Genomic DNA, 23740 nt, shown 5'->3' with positions numbered 1-23740 from the left:
GATTTTGGGAGGCCGAGGCGGGCAGATCATTTAAGGTCAGCAGTTTGAGACCAGCCTGGGCAACATGGTGAAACCCTGTCTCTACAACAGTACAAAAATTAGCAAGATGTGGGGGCGCCTGTAGTCTCAGCTACTTGGGAGCCTGGGGTGGGAGGATCACTTGAGCCTGTGAAGTCGAGGCTGCAGTGAGCCAAGATCACACTACTGCACTCCAGCCTGGGCGTCCCAGCAAGACCCTGTCTCAAGAAAAAAAATATATATTTACACACACACACACACACACACACACACACACTTAAATAACAATCTAAAAGTGAAACCTTATCTCAGATCGCTGCTACACCTCCAGCTATATGAAGCTGAATCCATTTGTTGTGTATGAATGAGATCACCATGAGTTCCTTTGTGAAGTATACTTCCTTTAAGTAAGCATGGAAAAAAATCTCCATTTGCAAAGATCATGTCCAGCATGATTGTAATTAATCACAACATCACTTTGATGTTGGGAGCGGGCAGCTATAATCTTCCCTCTGGAATATACTTGAAAAGAATATGACGCTACACAATTTTCCCAGGGAGTGATGCCAGCAGATGGGATTACACTCACTTAGCCAAGATGTCATGGGGGGAAGTAAGGAAGGGCAGGCTCATTCCCCAGTACACTGGGTGGCGATATCAAGACTCTCTTCTGTTCCTGTTAGAGCATCAACTTGCTACAGGTTGTTGTGTGTGTCTGCCCCGTCAGCAGGTGCCAAGTGCATTGTGCGGTCCCATGCTACGCCGTGCCGCTCAGATTAAAGTGAGAAACAGGCCACTATGCAAATGTGGCTGGCATAATGAGATTTAAATATGCTATCATATTTATGCATGCCTGTAAACACACGTTTGGCTTTCAAATTTTGAGATTTACTTTTTGAAAATGATTCACTATGTTTTTTTTCTCTAAGCCTCTGAATCTTGGGCAGCTTTAGGGGATGCATTTTATTATTAGAACACCATGACAATTTTTTGTAATTGATTGAAGGCTGGTTCTACAATCCAGCACTGATAAAACCTAGGAATATTTACTATATATTATAAAGCGCAGATAAGCAACTGCTATCTATGTGTCTTTTTTTAAAAAAATGAGCTACAAACAAGTAAGTACAGAATAGTTGTCTTTATTCTGCTTCCTTACATCTCTATCACAGTTTTCTGTGCTTGTTATTTTCTGCTGTGTCCAGCCTGTCCCTTAATGCACTGTTTCACAGAAATGCTTTTTACATTGCTGTTTTCTTATATGATTTTTCCGTTTCTACTCCCTGCCTTTTTTACTTTTTAAACATATATATATATATATATATATGGCCAGGCATGATGGCTCACGCATGTAATCCCAGCACTTTGGGAGGCCGAGGTGGGCAGATCACTGGAGGTCCCGAGTTCAAGACCAGCCTGGCCAACATGGTAAAGCCCCGTCTCTACCAAAAATACAAAAATTAGCCGGGCATAGTGGTGCGTGTCTGTAGTCCTAGCTACTTGGTGGGCTGAGGTATGAGAATCACTTGAACCCAGGAGGCAGAGGTTGCAGTGAGCCAAGATCACGCCACTGTACTCCAGCCTGGGTGACAGATTGAGACTCCATCTCAAAAAAAAAAATATATATATATATATATATATGTATATATATATAAAAACACACGCATATATATATATATATATAGACAGAATATCTCTAGTATCTCCATTTAACCTATTATTTCTAGTGTTAGATTTATAGCAGTCAAACAGTTGCAAGGATGTGTTCACATAGCCCTTCCCTTGGGAAGATCTAGATGCAATGGCACAGAGAGAATTCGTATCGTAAGGCTGGCTTTCCTCATTCTTTCATTTATTGGATAAATATTTGAGTGCCCACCATGTGACAGGCACATAGCTAAATTTAGGTCAACAACTTGAACAGAACTTTCTGCTAGGAAATAATGCAAGGTAAGAGAGGAGGCGTCCTCTGTCTCAGGAGAGTGGAAGGGAAACGGTGGCTCTCTGGGCTGATTCTCGCTGTCTTGGTGAGCTCAGGTCTTCCTCTTCTCTCCCCTCTTCTCTATTCTGGCAGACTCCAGGCTCAGTCCTTAAACCAGATTTTCATATCATCACTTTCTCCCTAGAATTTCTCTCTTAGAATCCACAGAGGAATGAAATTAGTAGTCAGAGCTGGCACATCCAATCTTATCTTGAAAGTAAGAAGCCCTCCCTTGTGATCTTGGCATTGTCTCTCTGAGAGCAATCAAACATATCAGCTGGAAATCTCCTTTCAGTGGGATGGCACAGGCCATTTTAAGTAGCGTATTTTCTAAAACGTCTTGCTGAGGCATTGTGGCTGTGCCATTTAGAAAGAAAGTAACACCCATGCCTGTGTGCAGTGGCCTCTTCCTTCCTCAAGTGAGGTATTTTCTTCATTTAGGATTAGGCAGAGAACCAGGGACTTCAGACTGGGTTTCCTCTCTTTCCCTCTCATCTGCCTAAGTTCCTTTTATGTCCTGCAAAGCAGTACTACAACGAAAAAAAAACTGCACACTTACTTATAACTTGTCTCCAAGAATAGCAGGCAATATGTTATGTGGTCAGTTTCTGGACAAACTATTTCCCCTTCCTCCCTCTTTCCAGTGAAATTTTACTATCCAGCAAGCTCAACAGCCCTTTCCTATCCATCTGGTGTGTGAGTAGAAGAGGCTATCTGCTTTAGGGTCAGGGAATATATAACCATGCCTTTTCTTTTCTTGTTTTGAGACAAAATCTTGCTCTGTCTCCCAGGCCGGAGTGTAGTGGCGTGATCTTGACTCACTGCAACCTCCGCCTCGCATGTTCAAGCGATCCTCCTGCCTCAGCCTCTTGAGAAGCTGAGATTACAGGGACCTGCCACCATGCCTGGCTGATTTTTGTATTTTTAGTAGAGATGGGGTTTCACCATGTTGCCCAGGCTGGTCTTGAACTCCTGACCCTAAGTGATCCGCCTACCTTGGCCTCCCAAAGTGCTGGGATTATAGGCATGAGCCACTGCGCCTGGCCTGTTTTCAAAGTACTTTCACATTATCTCATTTGATTCTTGTAACAGCTGTGTAAAACAGAGGTGGTATAGGGAAAATTTCATTTATCTGCAATATAGCTATATATATATATATATATATATCCTATCTATCGATATAGATATATATCTCCTATCTTATTATGGCATTTAGATAATGTATAATCTATATCATAATATAGATACCATTATATAGATAAGGAAACAGATTCAGAGATGTTCTGATTCTCCCACAAGGTTTACTATTAGCAAAAAGTAGAGCCTCATCTGCAACCCGTATTTTTTTGAACTCTAGTTAGGTGCTGTGTCTTTGGTATGCAGAGTGAGGGGCACAGCTGTCATCCATGTCTTTGTCTTTTGATGAACTCCTGCATCTGAGAACAGGTGTGATGCTGTGTGCATGCGTGCACGTGACCCCTGCTTCAGGACAGCTGGGCAAGAGGAGGCCTGTGAACTAGCTTTGCGTTTGCAGCGGCCCAAGGCAGCAGGGGCCCTGGGAAGCAGCAGTGAGTAGAGGCAGCAAACGGGGATGCAGGTGGCGGCAGCATCTGGGGCTCAGCAGAACAAAGAGCAGCAGCCGGAGTGCACTTTGGGAATGGACCATGGCTCTAGGAAAGTGACCTGGAAGATGTCTGGAGCTGGTTTTCATGGTCATGGCTTTACCTTCACTCCTGATCTCCTTTTCCCTCTAGTGTCCTATTGCTTTTTCTTCTCAGCCCTCTCACGACCTGACCTCCCTCCAGCCTCCCCAGCTGCACCTGCCAGAACAGGCCCATGTGGGGTTGGAACCACAATGAGCGTAGTGCTCATATTCAGCGTAGACATAGGGGGGTGAGCAGGAGATGCATCCTGCCCTCAGGGTGATCTGCACAGATCAGAGGGCTGCAGCTATCTCCTGCTCCACAACACGTACGTACCCTGAGCTTGCGGCCAAAGACATTAACTTTCCCTTGGGCTTGCTCTTTTCGGAATCTCCATTCCACCAAGTTTTGACCGTTCTCACCAGGCAAAGTCATGTTTCTTTTGGCAACGGTCGGATTAGCGGTGCCAGCCAGAACGTGCGGCTCTGTTTGGTAGTGTGAGTCCAGGCCACTGGCGTAGATAATTCTAAGGGAGCCGTCATAACCAATCTGGTAGCTGTTTCTTAACTGATCTAAAGAACAAGAAGCACAAAACATGAACTATTAGATATGGATTAAATACTTGGCCGGTTGTGCCGTGAGATGGGATCTAAATTTCTAAAAGTTGACTAGGAATAAGGAGTACCTGATGATGTCCTTTTAGAAAGAAACAAAACAACCTTGATCCCCGGCATTTCATGCTGTCAGAGGTTTGGCTAAATATTAAAGGCAAACTTTAGGGGAATTTGAAGTCCTTCTCCAGTTTAATGGACTTCTTTTTCTCATTTCCCTGATGAAATGAGAGCTCAGCCTCCATGGGATGTGCACTAAATACATATTTTGTAAAGAGGCACATATGTGATCTCTCAGGAGGGTGGTGTACACACCTCCAAGGTCTTGGAAGACTTCCCTCCCCTGCTCCCAATCCCTGCATCTTCTGTCAAAGATCCTTTGAAAGGATTAATATCTATATCTTGAATACCAAAAATAGAAAGCAATGTTCCCTCCGAAATTGACTTCAATAAAGGAAGACGTTTTATATTTTATACAAAAAAGCTCATATTGTAGACTACTGCCTCAGTTTAAAATTTTGAAATAATATAGGACCATTTGGGGAAGGAATGAATTCAAGCAATAGCAGTTTTAGATGGTTAGAGATTACTTCATGGAGCAGGTAAAAAAAAATGAGTCAAAAAGTTGAATAGAGATTTCATAATTATTCTTAGAGTTGTGAACTCACAATTACACTCATTGTAGACAGGCTTTTTCAAATTTAGAAAGGAATATGGCAAGGAAGGTCCATTATGGAGATATGGCATCCAGATGACTATAGATGGAATGAAAAAATGGACACTCCAGGCATTACATGAATGTGTAGTTGGAATTTGGGATAAAATTTCCATGATATGCAGATTACAATACTGCATCACATATGGACTCAAAAAGTGCTAGGTCTCAAACTACTGTACTTAGATGGCGGTCAGAAGACCTGCTCTGGAAAACTCGTGGGTGGTGCAAAAATCGTCTGATGATGCATGTGAAGGGCTGGAATGAAGTTGTTTTAATATATGGGAATGGAAACAGACACTATTCCAAGGTTGACAGATTATTTTATATGTGGTTTTAAAATATGTCTATATAAGTAAATAAATATTACATGTACACCGTAGATTATGTCACCAATATTTCTAGAGGTTTGTATTTTCACCTTCCCTTTTCTGGTTCATCTTGGAAAATGGGTGTTGCCGCCTTCCATCTGGGTGCTGGTGGTACTTTAAAATGATCAGTTTAAAATGATGCTTTCGTGTTTACCTTGAACCATGGTGTAGAAAGAATCGATCGAGGACAGATTTGAAGTGATGCTGACATCTTCTTCTCGGCTGGATGACTCAATGTCCACTGTGATAGCCTTGTCCATGTCCCCATGCAGGTTTGTGACCACTCCAGTTGGAAACGTAACATTTGTCAGACGACCTTCACTGTCATAGCTAAATACAAGACGCATTAACTTGGTGTTAAATAGGAAACTGCAGTTTCTTCTGACTTATAATGTGTAGCAATATTAGTTGCACAAATTTGGAGGAACATTTGTCTTTGTGCATGAGCGATGCAGAGTGAGGACTTCAAACATGCTTTGAAGTAATCAAAAACCCGTTTAACATAGAAAAACCTCACCGGTGAGAACACGAGTAAACAGACCAGCTCTCCATCTCAGCACATGATTCTTTCAAGTGTGACCAAAATCCTCCTGCACATCTGATTTGCTGTTTCAAAGGGAACATGTTTGCTGATATTAAATTCCTTAGTATTCCTTCATATTTTCTATAAAGTAGATTTAATTCACTGTTATGTCAGTTCTTAAAGATTTACTGACTTACTCCCTCGGTGCCAGTACAGTACAGTATGTTTACGTGCATGTATGTATTTGCATATGTAAAAAATCCTTTTAGTATCTTCAGACATCTTCAACAAATTAATAAAATAAGAACCTTTTAAAGACTTTCTTATTTCTTAGTGATTGACATACTTCATAATGGTAAATTAGAGCTTGAATGCTGGCAGTGGTGATGATAACCCATCTTGTCTACAGTGATATTGAAAGAATGGGGAATATCTTGCATGATGATTTACTGTGTTCACTGAAATGAGATGCAGTATTTCCTGACATTTAATGATTATTTGTTTTTTTATTACACACTGTTTTTAGCAGACAAATACAAGAGGAACTTATAATTTGAGTGTTAAAATACATTTTAAAAGCTGTTCTGTGCTCATAAATATGCATCATAGATACAACATTTGACTGAAGAATTGAATTTTTGTGACTTTTCTATTTGTGGCAGCACCAGAGAAAATTTCAAAAATGACAGTGTCGTCTGAAGAAATTTAAAGAAAGCAAAATTCTGGATGAGAAATTAGGAGTTTCCTTGGGACCACAATATACTAAAGGGTGGATTTCAGAATGATTCTAAGACTGCTTCACTAATCGAAGGTTCCCAGTGAGATGGAGACCTGAATCAACATCCTACTTAAAATAAACCCAGACACAGAACTAACAGAGAAACAATGCTGTCAGAGAAAGACAGGTTACCAGGGGAGGAAAACAGTGACAGGGGATCATAATCATAGGTGAAAACACGGGGCCACACAGGAGTGAGGAGTAAAAAAGGTACTTAAGTGATATTTTGGAATAAAGGATAGAGGTGTTTCATTTGTTTTTTGTTTCACTTGTTTATGAGATAGGGAGTTTTTAGTAAAACACTCATTTTGAAAAATGTGGTTGTTCATTAGGAGAAGATTCTAGGGGATAAAGACAGAGAAGACTCCGCCAGGACAATGCTATAGTAGAGAGAGGGAAGAAAGAGAGGAGGAAGGCGAGGGACGGAGGTCTGTTCCGTGCCCGGTGATGAGCTGATCCCATTAATTCGGTGGGGACAGTATTGATCAGATCATGGGTTTGACTGACATGATCTGACAACCTGCCACGCTGCTCAGCCAGCGGCAGGAACGGGCACTCGGGAGGGAGAAGCCAGGAATGGAGACGCAGAGGAAGCAAATGCACCATTAAGTGGAATCATTGTTTAGACTCACAAAAGGCAGAGCTGAAGACGTCCTCCCCACCAACCCAAACGCCCCTGGCAAAGGAAGGCATAAATGAAAGAAATCCAACAGTTTATTGCTGTGATCGCTTTTTTGAAGACATTATTGCTCTTGAAGAAACAAACACGCACTGGTTTATTTAAGAGCAAGCAGTGCAGAGTTACAGAATTATTGACAAAACCAGCCTCAAGTTCTGTCGTTCAGTTTGGCATAAGTCTTGCAGCACATTACGCATCTCATGGTATGATGTGAAGAACGTGCTATTGGGTTAAAAAAAATTAACGCCCTTTTGAATGCCTCTACATAGAATTCTGTATTGCACTGTTTTCCCCCCCATTTCAGAGATGGAAAATGAAAATACAACATGGTTAGCTGATTTGATCTGGCTCTCACTCTGTCTCTTGACTGGACCATAACTGGGACTTTTGTGCAGCTGACCCCAGGCCCATTAGCCCTCCTGTAGATCACAGTGCCTGATTTAAAGCTGGGAACTCTAGCTTTATATAGATGGTACCACCTGCAAGCAGCTTGCTGATTCATTTTCCTCTGCCCTTTTTTGACCCTTTTGCTGGTTTATATTTTCTAGCCCCATTCAATCTGAAGCAGAAACTACACCTTTCTCCTGTAGAAAGCATTTCTGCAACCTCTGACTTTGCTCTTTCATTGGCTTACCACACATTCCATTCCCTGCTGGGCAGGCATTCTGTATCACAGGATCCTGGGCACAGGGAGATACAGCCCAGGAAGCTGAAAGTTCAGACTCTCACCTATTAGCCTTTGGTTCTTTGGGAAATAAAAATACAGGTAACCTTTGTAGGTAGTACAGTTAGAATGACAGAGGGTTAAGCTGGGATCTTAGTGGCCCAGCTTAACAGTTTAGCCCTGGAAGTTCTGAATTTGTGCCTTCCAAGGAGTAGCTGAAGCTAAGTGCAGGCACTAACAGGGCTGAAGTGTTTGCACAAGGAAGGCTGCTCCGGTGTCAGGGTCCTCAGAGCTCCTATCTAACCCGGCACCCAACAGTTTCAGAACAGCCTTTCCGTGCAAGCTAAAGTGTGAGGATACTGTGAAAACAAAGAAGTCTGGGTGAGCAGAGGTCACATACATGACAATTTAACTATTAAAAATGAGTGTCCTGTGAGGCTACCACTCACCAGAGTGAGCAGAAGGGGAGATGTGTTTGTGCTGACATAGCTGGGGAAGAGCTGCACCCAGGTGAGGACCAAGCTAGGCCCCAGAATAGAACTAGATATGCCTCTGGGCAGATTCTCTGCTTATTTGCAACTGTGTGGCTCAACTGAACGTTGCTTGGCCTTAGTGGTGAACTAGACTGTGGGATCAGGCAGCCAGGCGGGGGCCCGGGTGGGGCTGGGAGGGCTGCGGAGGAAGGTGTCGGGGTGCAGGGGCCCGGCTGAGGCACAGCGGCCAGCACAGAGTCATACTGGAAGGCAGCCTTGGGCAGATCTCACTGGAGAACATGAGGTGCTGAAGAAGGTTTAAAGAAAGCGAGGTTTTAATGAGGAACCTAAGGTGGGGGTGAGAGTGGCTCCCTGACTTGCCAATTTTACAAACCATGAAAAAAAACCAGGGATCAACACAGGGTTTTTAAATTAAAAACTACTACTTGTTACTCCCATCGTTTCATAAACAAGGCCATTTAAACGTATCAAAGAGAGGCAGGACCTAACTGCAGGGTGAGTTCTTTCAAAAGAACTGTTTTTTTTTTTTTTTTCTTTTTTTCCTGAGACAAGTCTCACTCTGTTGCCCAGGCTGGAATGCAGTGGCCCGATCTCAGCTCACTGCAACCTCCGCCTCCTGGGTTCAAGCAATCCTCTCCCCTCAGCCTCCTGAGTAGCTAGGATTAGAGGCCCCCGCCACCATGCCCAGGTAATTTTTGTATTTTTAGTAGATACGGGATTTCACCATATTGGTCAGGCTGGTCTCAAACTCCTGTCCTCAGGTGATCCACCCACCTTGGCCTCCTAAAGTGTTGCGATTACAGGAGTAAGCCACCACGCCCGTCCAAAACGACTGTTCTTTATTTATGTATTTATTTATTTTTTGAGACGGAGTCTTGCTCTGTTGCCTGGGCTAGAGTACAGTGGCGCGATCTTGGCTCACTGCAACCTCCGCCTCCCAGGTTCAAGCGATTCTCCTGCCTCAGCCTCCTGAGTAGCTGGGATTACAGGCACCTGCCACTGTGCCTGTAATTTTTTTTTTTGTATTTTTAATAGAGATGGGGTTTCACCATCTTGGCCAGGCTGGTCTCAAACTCCTGACCTCATGATACACCCGCCTCGGCCTCCCAAAGTGCTGGGATTACAGACGTGAGCCACCGCGCCCGGCCTAGGACTGCTCTTTAAAAGCAACGAATAAAGCTTTATGAAAACATTCTCCACATCATTTTTTTTTTCATTTCAGTGCGGACGAGTAAAAACTTTTTCACAGATTAGCACCTATGTCAACAGAAATGAAAAGGCGAAGGAAAGACATTAAAAAAATGACCCGGGGACTCTGACTAAGGGAGTGAGAGAAAATGTCTTCAAAGACGACTCTCAGATACTTCCATAAACATCAGGCTAACTCTTCTTTACCTCCACAAAGGAAGAAAACCAATGCACCAACGAATGTCCAACGAGCCTCTGAAATACTCTGACTCCAGGTCTTAAAAAGACCTTTTCAATAACTAGATATGCCTCTGGGCAGATTCTCTGCTTATTTGCAACTGTGTGGCTCAACTGAATGTTGCTTGGCCTTAGTGGTGAACTAGCCCGGCCCAGCTTGTAGATTTGAGAGGTAGTTTTCTTTTATTAGCTTTTTGAATGTACAATGCAATAGGCTGCGGGGAATTTGAATGGAACATCAACTTCATGCCCTCCATTGCATTCCTCTGGCCTTAGCCTCATGGTCTCAAATTCATAACACAGCACATTCCTTCCTGCTCCTGCCTGATCCCTCTTTACAAAGGACTCTTGCTGGAAAGGACAAACGTCCTCAGGCTCTCCGTGACCTACCGCTCTTCCACTGATGAGATGCCCTTATTTGATGTTTATCTGTTTGTTCGTCTTTAATTTGGATTGCATGTTTGCCTAGTTGCTGTTTTAGCTTTTGTGGTATATTTTTAAATCTCTTTTTAAACTTCCCTAAGTAGTGGGATTATCGACAAATGCCTCAGAGAATCGCAGCCTCAGTCGTTCTCAGCTGAGAATGCTACACTCAACCTGACGTGAAATTTTCTCTCCCTCTGCCCCTTGCAGATGTGAAGCTCCTAACTTTTTCCTTTTCCTTGGTAATGTCTCTCAGATATTTATCTTTCTATTCCCAGAGCTGCCCTAGACTTTTAAAATGGGTCTATCTGCCTCTTCCCATATTCAGTGATACCAAATCAATCTTCTGAAACACCGTGATTATAGTACCTTTCTACTTAAACATCTTCAGTAGATGCTCAACTGAGAGTAAAATCAACTGATTTAGGCTGTTACCAACCCAATGTCAACAGCCTATTGATACTGCAAATTTATTCAAGTGGAAACAATTTGCAGTTCTCGAAAACTTTCTTTAAAACTTGACAACAGGAGTATTTATCGTCTTTGGTGCTCCCCATAAAATGGCTTCTTTAACCAAAGGTTATGTTTTTAAAATTATCTTCTGCTTTTGAGAAGAGTATGTGTAAATGAGAGCACAGCTTTAGAGAAGCGCATACACCAGGGCAGAGAAGTCATTCTAACTCTGGAGGTGGGCTCTTTGGCGGAGTGACGTACTCTTTATCCCTTCTGTGGACTGGCAGTCCAGAATTCAGCCTGACCCTGAATTGGCCTGACTCAAAGAGGAGACCAGCATATGTCGTTACATATATAATGGTGGCAATGCCCTTCCCACACCTGTCATTTTCACCTAGGGAAGCCGGAATGAGAGTCACTGAAATGTGACTGCTTTCTCCGGACAAAACCAAGCCTGTTCTGGGCAGGCAAGACAGCAGCAGATGTTGGTTTGGGTTCATTCTGAAGGCCTCCAGATGGGATAAATGTTCAAGTTTCCTTATGAGTGGGCCTTCCTCGGGATCTTCCTCAGCGCCATCCCAGAACTAGCCTGCTTTGAGAGCTGCTTCGTGGGTTACATGGGTTTGCTTTCAGACTTGGATCCCAGTAAGAACTCACATGAAAGACTTAATTAACCCATCTTTCTCCCACTTTCACTATAATGTGTGTGTGATGTGTATATATAATATACGTAGTGTATATACGTGTGTATATAATACACACACACACACCCAGAAACACACACACACACTTTATACAGAGGGAGAATCTTTTCTTCCATCTAACAGAGTTGCTTAGGCTCAAATTTCCTTCCATAGTTTAACAGCCAACAACAACAAAAACAAACAATCCCCTCCATCTTGTCACCAGTTACCACAAGACTTTTCCCACATTGCTAATTTGTAACAGCCTCTTATCTGTTGTTGAGGTAAAGTGGAACACAATTCCTAACCCTGTCATGACTAAACATGTAGGCATAAATCACTCCTTGATCGTCCTTCCTGAGGAGGGACACGTGCACAAACAGCGACCGTGGAACGGCGGGCTGATGCAGAATCTTAATGCCAGTCATGTGATTCGCAACAGCAACATCAAAAGATTTTACATGCAAGTCTTCTGAGAAGGAACCTGCGGTTTATGTATTTTAACAATTATCTCATAGACAAATAATAATTTGTAGCAAGGTAGTAAGAAATCCTCAAAAATCAGGTTCTGGATAGAAAATGCTTCTATCACCAAGGGAAATAGAGCAGTCGCCTACGCCCACATCATGGCACCACCTGATACTCCCCTGCCTGCTACCTACCTATTATCAAAAATGGCAGGGAAAATGCAAGAGAAGACAAAAGAAAGTATTATTTCAGGTGAGTTTGGTCTCGGTGCTAAGGGGATCCTGATGAGAAAGGGGTGAGAATTGTATGGGGTAGGTGTTGGTAACCCCAATGTGAATTTCTTTGTTGCTGCTGCATTTAATTAGGAGGTCTTGCTGATGGGGCAAATTCTGACCCGTGCTTTGCTCCATAAAACCAGAAAGGGTAGCAGTCTGCAATCAAGCTGCTATTCTTTTTTTTTTTTTTCAAACACCCCCCAGCTAACATGAGTTCAGAGGCATGTAGACAAGGGCAGAGCCTCCCCCACTCCTCTCTGGTCCAGCCCTTTTGAACGCTGAGCATAGTGATAGATGGTCACAGAAATGACATTTTCTTCAAGGATCAAATTCAAAAATAGTGACCCAATGCCTCTTTCCTTTCATAGTCATTACCACATCAGGGAGAACTGACAAAGTGATAATGCCCAGCTCTGAAATTCACAGGCCTTGAGACAAAGGCATCCAAGTCAGGGCATTCCAGAATTAGTTCCCTTCGGGATTTGAAGGATTCTGGGTTAGCCATCGTTAAGAGAAGAATCATGTTTAAGACAGTCTTTTGTTTTCTTTTTTAAATTGTTTATCGAGTGAGGAAGGCTGACATGGGTGGGATACAGCTTATTTGTTTAGCTATCTGGTCTTGAAATGGAGACCTGCTAGACAGCTGATGGCGAGGAAAATTTTTGCTCCAAAGAGTCTGTAAAACAGAACTGTGCATGCCCTCATCCTCCTGGATTTATTCCGTGGGTCTGGAAGTGCTCAGAGGACAAACTCCTCCTTCTCTTTTGTTCTCCTTGTATCCTGGTGCTTGTTCAGCCATACGTGGACCCACACCCTGGCACTCAGCGAGGACAGGGAGGGCTGTGCGAGGCTTCTAGTAAGTGGGAAAGATTTTTAAAAAGTAGGTGGCCCATTTGGAAAGAGAAAATTCTATTTATTACTATAAATTGCTATTTCTACCACCAACATAACATATAAGATACTAGTTTGACCAAAATGCAATATGCATAACTGTCTTAGCAGAGGAAACTTGGTAACTTTTGTTAAGTGTTATTTCTTTTAGAATATACCTTGACAGGGGCCTATGAGAAGTTGGAAGGAAATGGTAGAATCACATATTTTCTTTTGAATAGGAAGTGATTTTTAATTACTAAGGAGCCTTTCATGTTAGAGGTGAGGACAAGAAAATCCAGAGAGGTGCTCCGACTCTCACAGTCATGCAGTGAGGGGTAAGCGACACGATCGCGACCGGAACCCAGGTTTTTAGTTTCATCTCATGAGTGTCAATGACTTGGAAAACGGAGGTGAGTAAGGAGGAAGGGGAAGGAAAAACAGGCTAACATGAGAGAATATGGAGACGAAGATGTTACCCACTCACAAGCTTTAAGAGAGAAAATGAACATTGTGCAAAGTGCAAGAAGTAAGGGGAGGCAGAGGAATGGCCACATTTGGGCAGTTAAGGAGCAAAAGGGAGCAAAGAAAGAAGATCAAATACAGAAAGTGATGCAAAATACAAGGGAAGACACAGATTTGAAGATTTCAAAAAATTCGGCATAGAGTATCCAGTAGGAGAAAGTGGATCCTTCAGTATTAACACAGCTGTTGTCTTTTATTATGAAGCCACAGGAAACTTCAGTCTGTAAGCTCACATATTTGCACCTTTTTTTTCCCACTTGTAACCAGATCTTCTATGTTCTCTTTCAATATGATTTTATTCACACTTATAGCTTCGGCTCTCCCAATAGCTCTCGTGTCCACATCTTTGGAATTGTCCTCTAAGTTCCAATCAGATATATATATTTTTAATCACATGCTAGACTGTGCCATGGTACTCCCAAAGTCATAATTTACGAATCTGAACTCATCTTTTGTTGATCAACCTACAATTCTTCCCTGTATCTCCGTATCCACTAGTCACCTAAGTTGGGAAAAAAGAAACTCATCCTTGATCCTCTTTTGCCCTTACCTCTTACATTCAGACAGCAAGTTACATTTCATTTCCTAATGACTGACTGATCTCTACTGCCTCCTACCTTTCCTTTCCTAACCTACTTTTCTACCTTAAATCTATCCTTACATTGTCACCAGATTGGCTATGTTGCTGTCCCTGTTAAACTCCTTGAATAGAGTCCCGCCTACCCCGGAGGGAAGATCCACCGCAGTCCAGCTCTTCACGTAGCGGTGCAAGCCCTACCTGCGCAGAGGCACCATCTCCCTCCCTGGTTTCATCTCCCTCCTCCCCGGTTTCATCTCCCTCCTCCCCACACACATTCGATGCTCCTGTCATTCCAAGCTGTGTTCTTTCCAAAGCCTGCCACGTTCTGCTCCTGGGTAAATGCTTTCCTGTGGCCTAGCAGTCTCTTTCTTTCTCTTCTGGGTAGCCTTTATTCTCAACTTGCAACACTGATCTTAAAAATTACCTCCCTTGGTAAGTTTTTCTTGCCTCATCCCGTCCCCAATTCTCAATCGGATTTAGATGATCCTCCTCTGTACTTCCACGGCCTGTCGAACAACTATCTTAGCACTTACCATTCTTTTTTTTCTTTTCTTTTCTTTTTTTTTTTTTTGAGACGGAGTCTTGCTCTGTCACCCAGGCTGGAGTGCAGTGGCGCCATCTCGGCTCACTGCAAGCTCTGCCTCCTGGGTTCGCGCCATTCTCCTGCCTCAGCCTCCCGAGTAACTGGGACTACAGGCACCCGCCACCGCGCCCGGCTAATTTTTTGTATTTTTAGTAGAGACGGGGTTTCACCTTGTTAGCCAGGATGGTCTCGATCTGCTGACCTCGTGATCCGCCCGCCTCGGCCTCCCAAAGTGCTGAGATTACAGGCTTGAGCCACTGCGCCCGGCTAGCACTTACCATTCTTATCACTGTTTACTTGTTTTTCTTTCCCAGTGGACTCTGAGCTCCTTGAAAGCAGGGAATGTGTCATCTAGCTCTGCATTCGCCAGCACCTAAGGCCAGTACCTGGCACATAATAAATTCTTACTCAATGAATGAGCACATGAGTGAATGAATGAATGCCAGGAAATTAGGGGCTAAATAGGAAATGCTTGATGATCAAAAAGCACAGAAAACTTCCCACCTCATCAAAGCCTAAGAGGTTTGAAATAATTTAATAATTTGTCAATCTGTTTGCCTTTGCAATGTAGCATGGGAAAGACTTTCATTTTCTTTATTAGGTGGCACAGCTGCTTTTGGAAACAGTGCTTCCTCAGAGGCTGGTGTTGCCTGGACCAGTCCCATATGGGATTAACTATGCTTATGGTTAATCGTTGTGTTAAGGAGAATGAGGTACATTTTAAAAATTAAGTTAAAAAACTAGAAATCTTTATTAAATTAGTAAGGGGTGAATGAGCTAATCTTTCATTGGATATGGATACACCGATATGAACATGAAGATAAATTCCTGGGCATAACCTTTCTCACTAGCTGTAAATGATAAATAACCACTGCATAAGCCCATTCTGACCTTCCTTGAGGGTTTAAAGGTTTGAGGTTTAGTCATCCTGAATATTTGTTGACTTCTCTAGGAATAGTCTGATGCATTTAGATACATTCTGCTCCTCCAGATAGAACATTCCTGTAACCTTTCTTTTATTACTATAACGCTAACTGACCTAGCTTAAAAACATCATCCTCTATAAATGAGTACTTTCTTCTAATTTTGGCAAAGCTTATGCTTGCCTTTATTAGAACTTGGTTCCAGCTGGGCGCGGTGGCTCACACCTGTAATCCCAGCACTTTGGGAGGCCGAGGCAGGCGGATCACGAGGTCAGGAGATCGAGACCATCCTGGCTAACACGGTGAAACCCCGTCTCTACTAAAAATACAAAAAAATTAGCCGGGCGTGGTGGCGGGCACCTGTAGTCCCAGCTACTCGGGAGGCTGAGGCAGGAGAATGGCATGAACAGTCTCTGGGAGGCAGAGGTTGCAGTGAGCCGAGATAGCGCCACTGCACTCCAGCCTGGGCAACAGAGCGAGACTCCATCTCAAAAAAAAAAAAACAAAACAAAACTTGGTTCCATCGTTTCTTTTTTTTGAGACAGAGTCTCGCTGTGTCGCCCAGGCTGGTGCGATCTCGGCTCACTGCAAGCTCCACCTTCCGGGTTCACGCCATTCTCCTGCCTCAGCCTCCTGAGTAGCTGGGACTACAGGCGCCCGCCACTACACCCGGCTAATTTTTTGTATTTTTAGTAGAGACGGGGCTTCACCGTGTTAGCCAGGATGGTCTCGATCTCCTGACCTCGTGATCTGCCCGCCTCGGCCTCCCAAAGTGTTGGGATTACAGGTGTGAGCCACCACGCCTGCCCCCATCTTTTCTTTTCTAGAGTTTGAAACAGAATGACATCTTTCTTTTAGCTGATGCTTGACTTACATTCATTAAATGCTTAATCAGTTAACTACTTTAAAATACACTATAAGTTTTTCAGCCTTTGCTTTTTATATACTTTTTTATTAAAAAGCTCAGTCAGGGGAAAATCTTAAGTTACATCAGACCTACACTCTTAAAATACACTTAAAGAGAACAAAAAGTAGTGTTTAGAAAGTGCTACAAAGGAGTATTTCTTTACATCAATATTTTGGAGAGGTTGTGGGGGTCTCTCTTGAAGAACCACGGCTTCACCAAGCTTTGGGATGAACTTGAAGTCTCAGAAACCTTTTTTGAAGTATATCAGTATGTGTGTTCAGGAGACATGGTAGTGGTGATGACAGGGTAGGGGAGGGCGGTGTAGCTAAGTGAGGAGTTGGGGTGACTTGAAGCATGTACATAGTATCCCCAACCATCCTATCTCCTTCATAGACTGCCTTCCCCAACCCGGAGAGAGCTCCAGAGAGAAGTGCAGTGTCCACACTGGTTCTGCATTTGCAGCCTCAAGATATTCTGACACCACTCTAGGATCCTGAAACATAGGCCAGGGACTTTCTCTGTGTTGAACACCTTCCTGGGAGGCTGAGGAGTTACGGAATCCAGGAGTGAGAGCTGCTGGCATTGCTTTTATTTTGATGTCAGAGGAATGAGCCACAGATGCTGGAAAGTCTCCAGGAAACACTCAATTGTCAATCTTCAGTTCTGTGATTGTAAAACATGAAAAGTTCTCTTGCACTGATCGTCCACGTGTAAACTTCTTGCTTTATTATCAATCATTTTAAATGGCTAGTGTACACAGCTTAGTGTTAGGGTAAATCATCTGATAATCACCGTGTAAGGGAAGCTGATGATGCACACAGATATGAGGCCATCAAATCATCTAATCTAGACAGTTGCATAATTAAAGAGGAAACTGGACACTTGTGGAAGCTGCATTTACTCTCGAACCGTTATGGAACAGGTTAGCACATCTAGAACATTGATTTGCCAAATGAAACACCCTGAAAGAGTTAATTCAACCTTGCAGCTATCAACACACTCCAGGGACACAGCTGATGAACTGAGAAAATCTGACTAATCTGTTTTTATTTTTTGTGCAATTTTTTGAGTAATCTGAATAATATACTATTTCCCCAGTTCCTTTTCTCCTTTGAAACCTGGGCAGAACTAATGATTTTTAAAAACTAGACTGCAGAAGGGAATTGGAATAGATCAAGTATTAATAAAAGTATTGCCTTCATAGTGTTCAGGTTAATGCTTGAAATGTACAGCAGCCACTTTAGAAAATTGCATATGCATTTCTTTATTGATGTCCCTGGAAATACACGTTTTGGTTAATAATTTAAAGCAAAATTATTAAGCAATTAAAACGGCAAAAAAAGAAACTATTTGATTCTACTAAATCAAATATTTAAAATTCTATCAAAAATAGAATTTTCCCATGATTTTAAGTGATCTACTGATAAAATCACTTACAAATCATTCTTAAACTCCTAAATGTTTTCTTTCATGAAGAAAGGAAAAGGAAAATAAAGCAGGTGGCTGAGCACCATTTTAAGATATATGTGTGTGTGTGCATATATGTATATACTTATAACGTGGGCTGCTCAGTTTTTAATGCAGTTTTTGGCAGAAGTAACAATGATGCATGGTTCAGTATTTTGAATTTTTAGGGTTGGATGGCAGATGCCTACCAAAGGAAAGGATATCCTCTCAGTTTTGTCCTGTGGAAGATACCTCTCTAATTCTTCTTCTTCTTCTTTTATTTTTATTTATTTTTTTTGAGATGGAGCCTCTTTTCACCCAGGCTGGAGTGCAGTGGCATGATCTTGGCTCACTGCAACCTCTGCTTCCCGGGTTCAAGCGATTCTCCTGCCTCAGCCTCCTTTTTTTTTTTTTTTTTTTTTTGAGACAGAGTCTCGCTCTGTTGCCCAGGCTGGAGTGCAGCGGCGCAATCTCGGCTCACTGCAAGTTCCGCCTCCTGGGTTCACGCCATTCTCCTGCCTCAGCCTCTCTGAGTAGCACCTCAGCCTCCTTGAGTAGCTGGGATTACAGGCAAGTGCCACCACGCCTGGCTAATTTTTGTATTTTTAGCAGAGACAGGGGTTCACCATGTTGGCCAGGCTGGTCTTGAACTCCTGACCTCATGTGATCCACCCGCCTCAGCCTCCCAAGTGCTGGGATTACAGGTGTGAGCCACTGCACCCAGCCGAATTCTGCACCCAGAATTCCAATTCTTCTAACATTGGAAGCGATTACAGTGGTCACCTCTGTAAGGAGAACACAGCCTGGCACTGCAGCCAGGCTGTTTAAAACAGGATTCAGTGTCAACAACAATGGGCATATCTTTTCTAATTAATGATATCATTTCTAATTAATGAATAATCATCATTGCGTTTTCCTGCTTTATTTGTGCTTTTGGTATACAATTTTGAACTTGAAATAGGCTTAGGTGTAGCACATGCGCTGTTCACATTGCCCGTCTTTCCTCTTTGGGGACCCCTTCTCTGAGGCACTCCTACAGCATGAGAACTGATGTCAGTGGGAGTCGTGCGTTTGCCATGGGCACTGAGTTAAGTTCATTATAAAGGAATGGTTCAGAAGCTCATTCTGAAATTGAAAAGCTTGAATGAGGGACAATAAACCACCCAAATGGGAAGCCGGAGACCCATATATACCTACATAAATGTGTAAAAGCTGAAACTCATTTATTTGCTCTGTGAATCTGAATATAGCTCACGAAAGATCACAGAGTCAGCTCCACAAATATAGAGCTCCAAATATTCAAAGTCCCAGGATTTAAAAAAATGTCACTAACCTGCTGGTGTGCATGTACATATTGGCCAGAATTCATAGTTTTTTCATGTTGTCTTCTTTAACCAGACACAACAGCCTCTAGATACGCCCAAACGGTTTGTATTTGATGTGGGTAAGCAAGCAGAGAACTGTGAAATGCCATTTACTATTAAATAACTTATTCTATTCCCCAATTCAATACACTGGATTTCCTTTCTTTGTGCATTTGAGTGTAAGAACCGCGGTTTCTTTTCAGGCATAAACAACTTTTTAAATAATAAATATTTAGCAGGTGAGATCTTTTCAGTTTCCTTGGAATTACTCTGACTAAGGAATGATCGTGTGTGGCCACTGTTTTTAAGTGGTGTGAACAGCAGCATGAAGCAGTCCCTAATACTAACTGAAGACACAGTGTCTTCATACAAGGGGACCCTGTTAGCTAGTTGGGGTCCTTTCTACAGCCCAGCAAGTCAATGGAAGAGGAGGTCAGAGCCAAGATGGTTTACTCAGTCAGTAATGAATAATTATTTAGCCCATGAAACTATTAGTCTAACTCAGTGATTGCAAAGCTGAGTTATAAACCATCTGATACCTAATGTGGTCTTCCCACCATACCATCCAGTAGCATGTCTAAATATATTGGCCACTTCTGTAATGAATCACAATAGGGACATAATAATTATAAGTAACATGGAGAGAAACTGCCACCGAGAAGCAGATGATATCTCTAGTTTTCAAAATGACAGTTATCATGCTGAAGAAACCCCATCTGTGTACCCTGAAGAATCACCCTACTTACTTTATCGGTGATTGATAAAAACCTTATTGGGAATCAGGCTTTCTTCTCCTAGAATCCTTTCTGATACCAGATACAATAATATCCTTTAACTGTATTTGCATGGGAAAAGTTTTCTGTGTTTAACACCAGCATTTCAGAAGATAGTGCTATCAATAGGAAGTTATTTTTTTGTTTAATTATTGGAATAACAAGATCAACTGAGGAAGTCCTTATTTTGTAAAGCAAAATACAGTGAGCAAACATGCAATATTGGGTAAATATTTTTAAAAATCAGTAACAAAAATGGGTAATGTTAACATTTTCAACATTCACTATTGGTACGGAGGTGTGAACTAACTTAGAACGCAAAAGAGCGTTTATAGGTATTCTCTCAGTGGAACCTTGGCAAATGCCAGCTTCTGGTTTTACCAGACTCTTCTCTGCAAATAAACACTGACCTGTTTATATCTTTGATTTATTTTTCTATTTCTTCATTCAACAAATACCTATTGGGAGAGTTCTATACCCACAGCAACATTCAGGAGTGGTGGGGAGCCACAAAGATAATCAAAGTTTGCATTTTATGAAATACTTTTACATTTCATTTTGTACTTATACCAATACTGTGACACGTTAGTGGTACACTAAAGTTTGTACCAAGAAAAAAATAAAAACATGTAAGGTAAGTAATTGGAACTAATTCTCTTTTAAAATTTCTTTGGAAGGAAGTATGACAAGTGTATTTTTATCAGTAGGCAAATTTATTGATTCCAGATCTTCTTCCATCTGTTTCTATCCTACAAAAGCTTTAATCTCAAGGCTTTTAAGACACCAGGCTAGTCAGAAAGCTGGCCATATACAAATAGGAATTTGAGCTGAAAAGTTTAACTTTTCTGTGCAAGGTATTTGTGCAGGAAGATGATTATAGAGCATGTTATCAGAGCTCAAGGGACTGGTGTCATGAAAGTCATAGAAAACAGGTGTTTTTCAGTGGGGGATGGCAATTTTTTTTTCACAATCTCGTTGTGGTTTTGGTAACACTCTGGCCATTGTCAAACTTGTCAAATCCCTTCTTTGTGAACTTACCGGCTACCCTTTGTAAGGTCTAAAGTAGACACATAGACACATGGTACTCTAAAAAATGAAGGGAAATATTACAGATACGTACTAATATTCTGGGAGTCGGCCAGTTCACCAATAACTACAAAAACAAAGGCATTCTGACAGGGATTCACAGACCCCCTGCTGCCTCTATTAGGACGCTCACATCCCGCCGCACACCCAGGTCAGGAGACGAGCAGCAGAAACTCTGTTGTCAAGGCTCTGATGAGTAGCGACAGGGGTTGAGTTTGCCCATTAACCGTCTCAAACTTACACAGGCAATACGTGCTGCTGTGTCTGAACACAGACAGTGCTTCTGGAGGGGTGGCCTGATAATGACACCTACCCCCACCCTTTTCTTTTTGTGCATTTCCTTTTGAATGTGTTTTAAAGTTTCTGACCCTTAGAAGAGGCTGCCTTTGTTCTTTCACAGCCAAATTACAAGAATGTATGGGAAGAAAAAAAAATGATCATTTGTCATTCTGACACGATGATTCTGAATTCCTTGGGTTAAGTGCTCTTTTTTAACACATTATTTTGCAAAATGCATAAAGGTTTCTTAGAAATTTTTTAGTCGTCTTTGCTGTAGACAGCTTATGAGGAAAATTAACAAAACACTGGTTTTTAAAAGCAGTATTTCTGTTAATTTTGTTAGAAAAGTCATTTTTAAACACTGGTTTGTTAAATTATGATATTCTTTTATATATATGTATATATATAAAATTGGGAGGGTGATATTTGGTAAGATATTTTAATAATGCTTTTTGGAATAGTTTAGTTGCCCTTACAGCAATTTATCTAGTTATAAGATTTAATAGATATACTGACATGTAATGAGTATTGGTGAAAATGTGATTTTGATGTGTTTTAATTAATTAAAACTTTTCATTCTTTAAAATAATGTTTTCCCATTATATCCAAGATTGGCTTGCCAACCCAACTCCTACTTCAGCCAGTCTGCCAATTCCTAAGTCTGAAATTCTTGGAGGTTATTTGTTACTAGAGAAATAGATCTTCTTTTTTGCACTATCATTTCTTTAAAAGGTAAAAAATCCAAATTGGTTTATACTATCCCACATCAGCTCCACCAGTGAAATTTCTCTAATTTTCCAAACTTGATTAAAATGCATGTGTAGGCCATAAGCAAACCACTGTATCTGCTGCAGGAAGTTCAAGTGTCAGCACTAACCCATACAATGAACTCCTGGGAATGAATAAGGACACATTCAAAAATGGCCCAGAGAGCAGGGCTTGAGTACAGACTATACTAAAATCTTATTTCTCTATGTTTCCCCTGCTTTCAACTAAACTGAAACCCTACCAATGCCGCCACCATCTCCTGAAGATCTTTTTTTTTTTTTTTTTTTTGAGACGGAATCTCGCTCTGTTGCCCAGGCTGGAGTGCAGTGGCACCATCTCGGCTCACTGCAACCTCTGCCTCCCCAGGTTCATGCCATTCTTCTGCCTCAGCCTCCCAATTAGCTGGGACTATAGGCACGTGCCACCACGCCTGGCTAATTTTTTGTATTTTTAGTAGAGACAGGGTTTCACCGTGTTAGCCAGGATGGTCTTGATCTCCTGACCTCGTGATCCGCCCACCTCGGCCTCCCAAAGTGCTGGGATTACAGGTGTGAGCCACCGTGCCCGGCCTCCTGAAGATCTTAGAATCAGAGCAGCTCTCCTGCCCAGTCTCATCTGATGGCAGCACTTTTCCTGTGCTCTTTTTTGCCTCGTCGGCAATCTAGCCTGCGATCACTTTGAAAACAGTGCAAAGGAAGTGCTTTCCATTAACTTCCAATTTATTCCTTTCCTATTGCGATACTAAAATGAGCAAAAGGAATGCTAAGAACAGAATTTTAATGTAATTCAATTGAAAAGGTTTGTTCCTCTGATAAAATCATGCTGCTGGCTAACAGTCATTTTATTAAAAGGGAATCTGTCAAAAAAGAAAAGCAATTCAAGCTACAGGAGAACTAAGCTTTATGTATAAGATACATTCCAGAAAAGCTGTACAGAAAATATTTGTATATTGAGTCATTTTTTCTACTGACTTTTATTATAATTTTAGAGGTGTTCTCCTACAGAAAGAAATACTTTTGCTTCAGCATATCATTGTGAAAACCACACTAAGGAACTCAGGATTCATTTCAAAGACTATTTTGCATTTGTCAACATGCCATCTCTGCATATCTCATTTCCCCTCATGGCTTGTACAACTGAGTCAAGTGAACAAGCAACTGAGAATGCATTTATACATGCCATGACATACTCAACGGCTGATTCTCCTTTCATTCTCAGTGACTCGCGCGACGTGACTGTTTAGACAGCACAGTGCCCGGGCCACCACTCCACGCTATCTAGTGGAACACCCTGGCTGAATGAGACTCCTGCCTCTTCACATGCTTTCAGGTAACAAACGGCAATTCCTGACTTGCATTTAGTTGTAAGGTTCTTTAAGGCACAGTGTAGCTTCTCCGGTAACTGATTACAAAAACTTAAGCCCTTCTATGTA

The 23740-nt window shown here is 42.0% G+C and overlaps 1 protein-coding gene across 6 annotated transcripts in view; it reads right to left on the bottom strand.

Annotated features, from left to right (window-relative positions):
• The window catches only part of TENM3 (teneurin transmembrane protein 3), a 1044221-nt gene that overhangs the window by 16042 nt on the left and 1004439 nt on the right, over positions 1–23740 (bottom strand). For all 6 annotated transcript variants that reach the window (XM_058436908.1, XM_058436909.1, XM_058436910.1 and 3 more), the window contains 2 exons: positions 5494–5669; positions 3979–4214 (listed from right to left, as the gene is read on the bottom strand). In XM_058436908.1, coding sequence (XP_058292891.1) covers positions 3979–4214; positions 5494–5669 — 412 coding nt within the window. The remainder of the gene's footprint in view (positions 1–3978; positions 4215–5493; positions 5670–23740) is intronic.

Source organism: Hylobates moloch, unplaced genomic scaffold (genome assembly GCF_009828535.3).
Source record: "Hylobates moloch isolate HMO894 unplaced genomic scaffold, HMol_V3 SCAFFOLD_3, whole genome shotgun sequence".
NCBI lineage: Eukaryota > Metazoa > Chordata > Mammalia > Primates > Hylobatidae > Hylobates > Hylobates moloch.
This window is presented reverse-complemented; position numbering and strand designations above follow the sequence as displayed.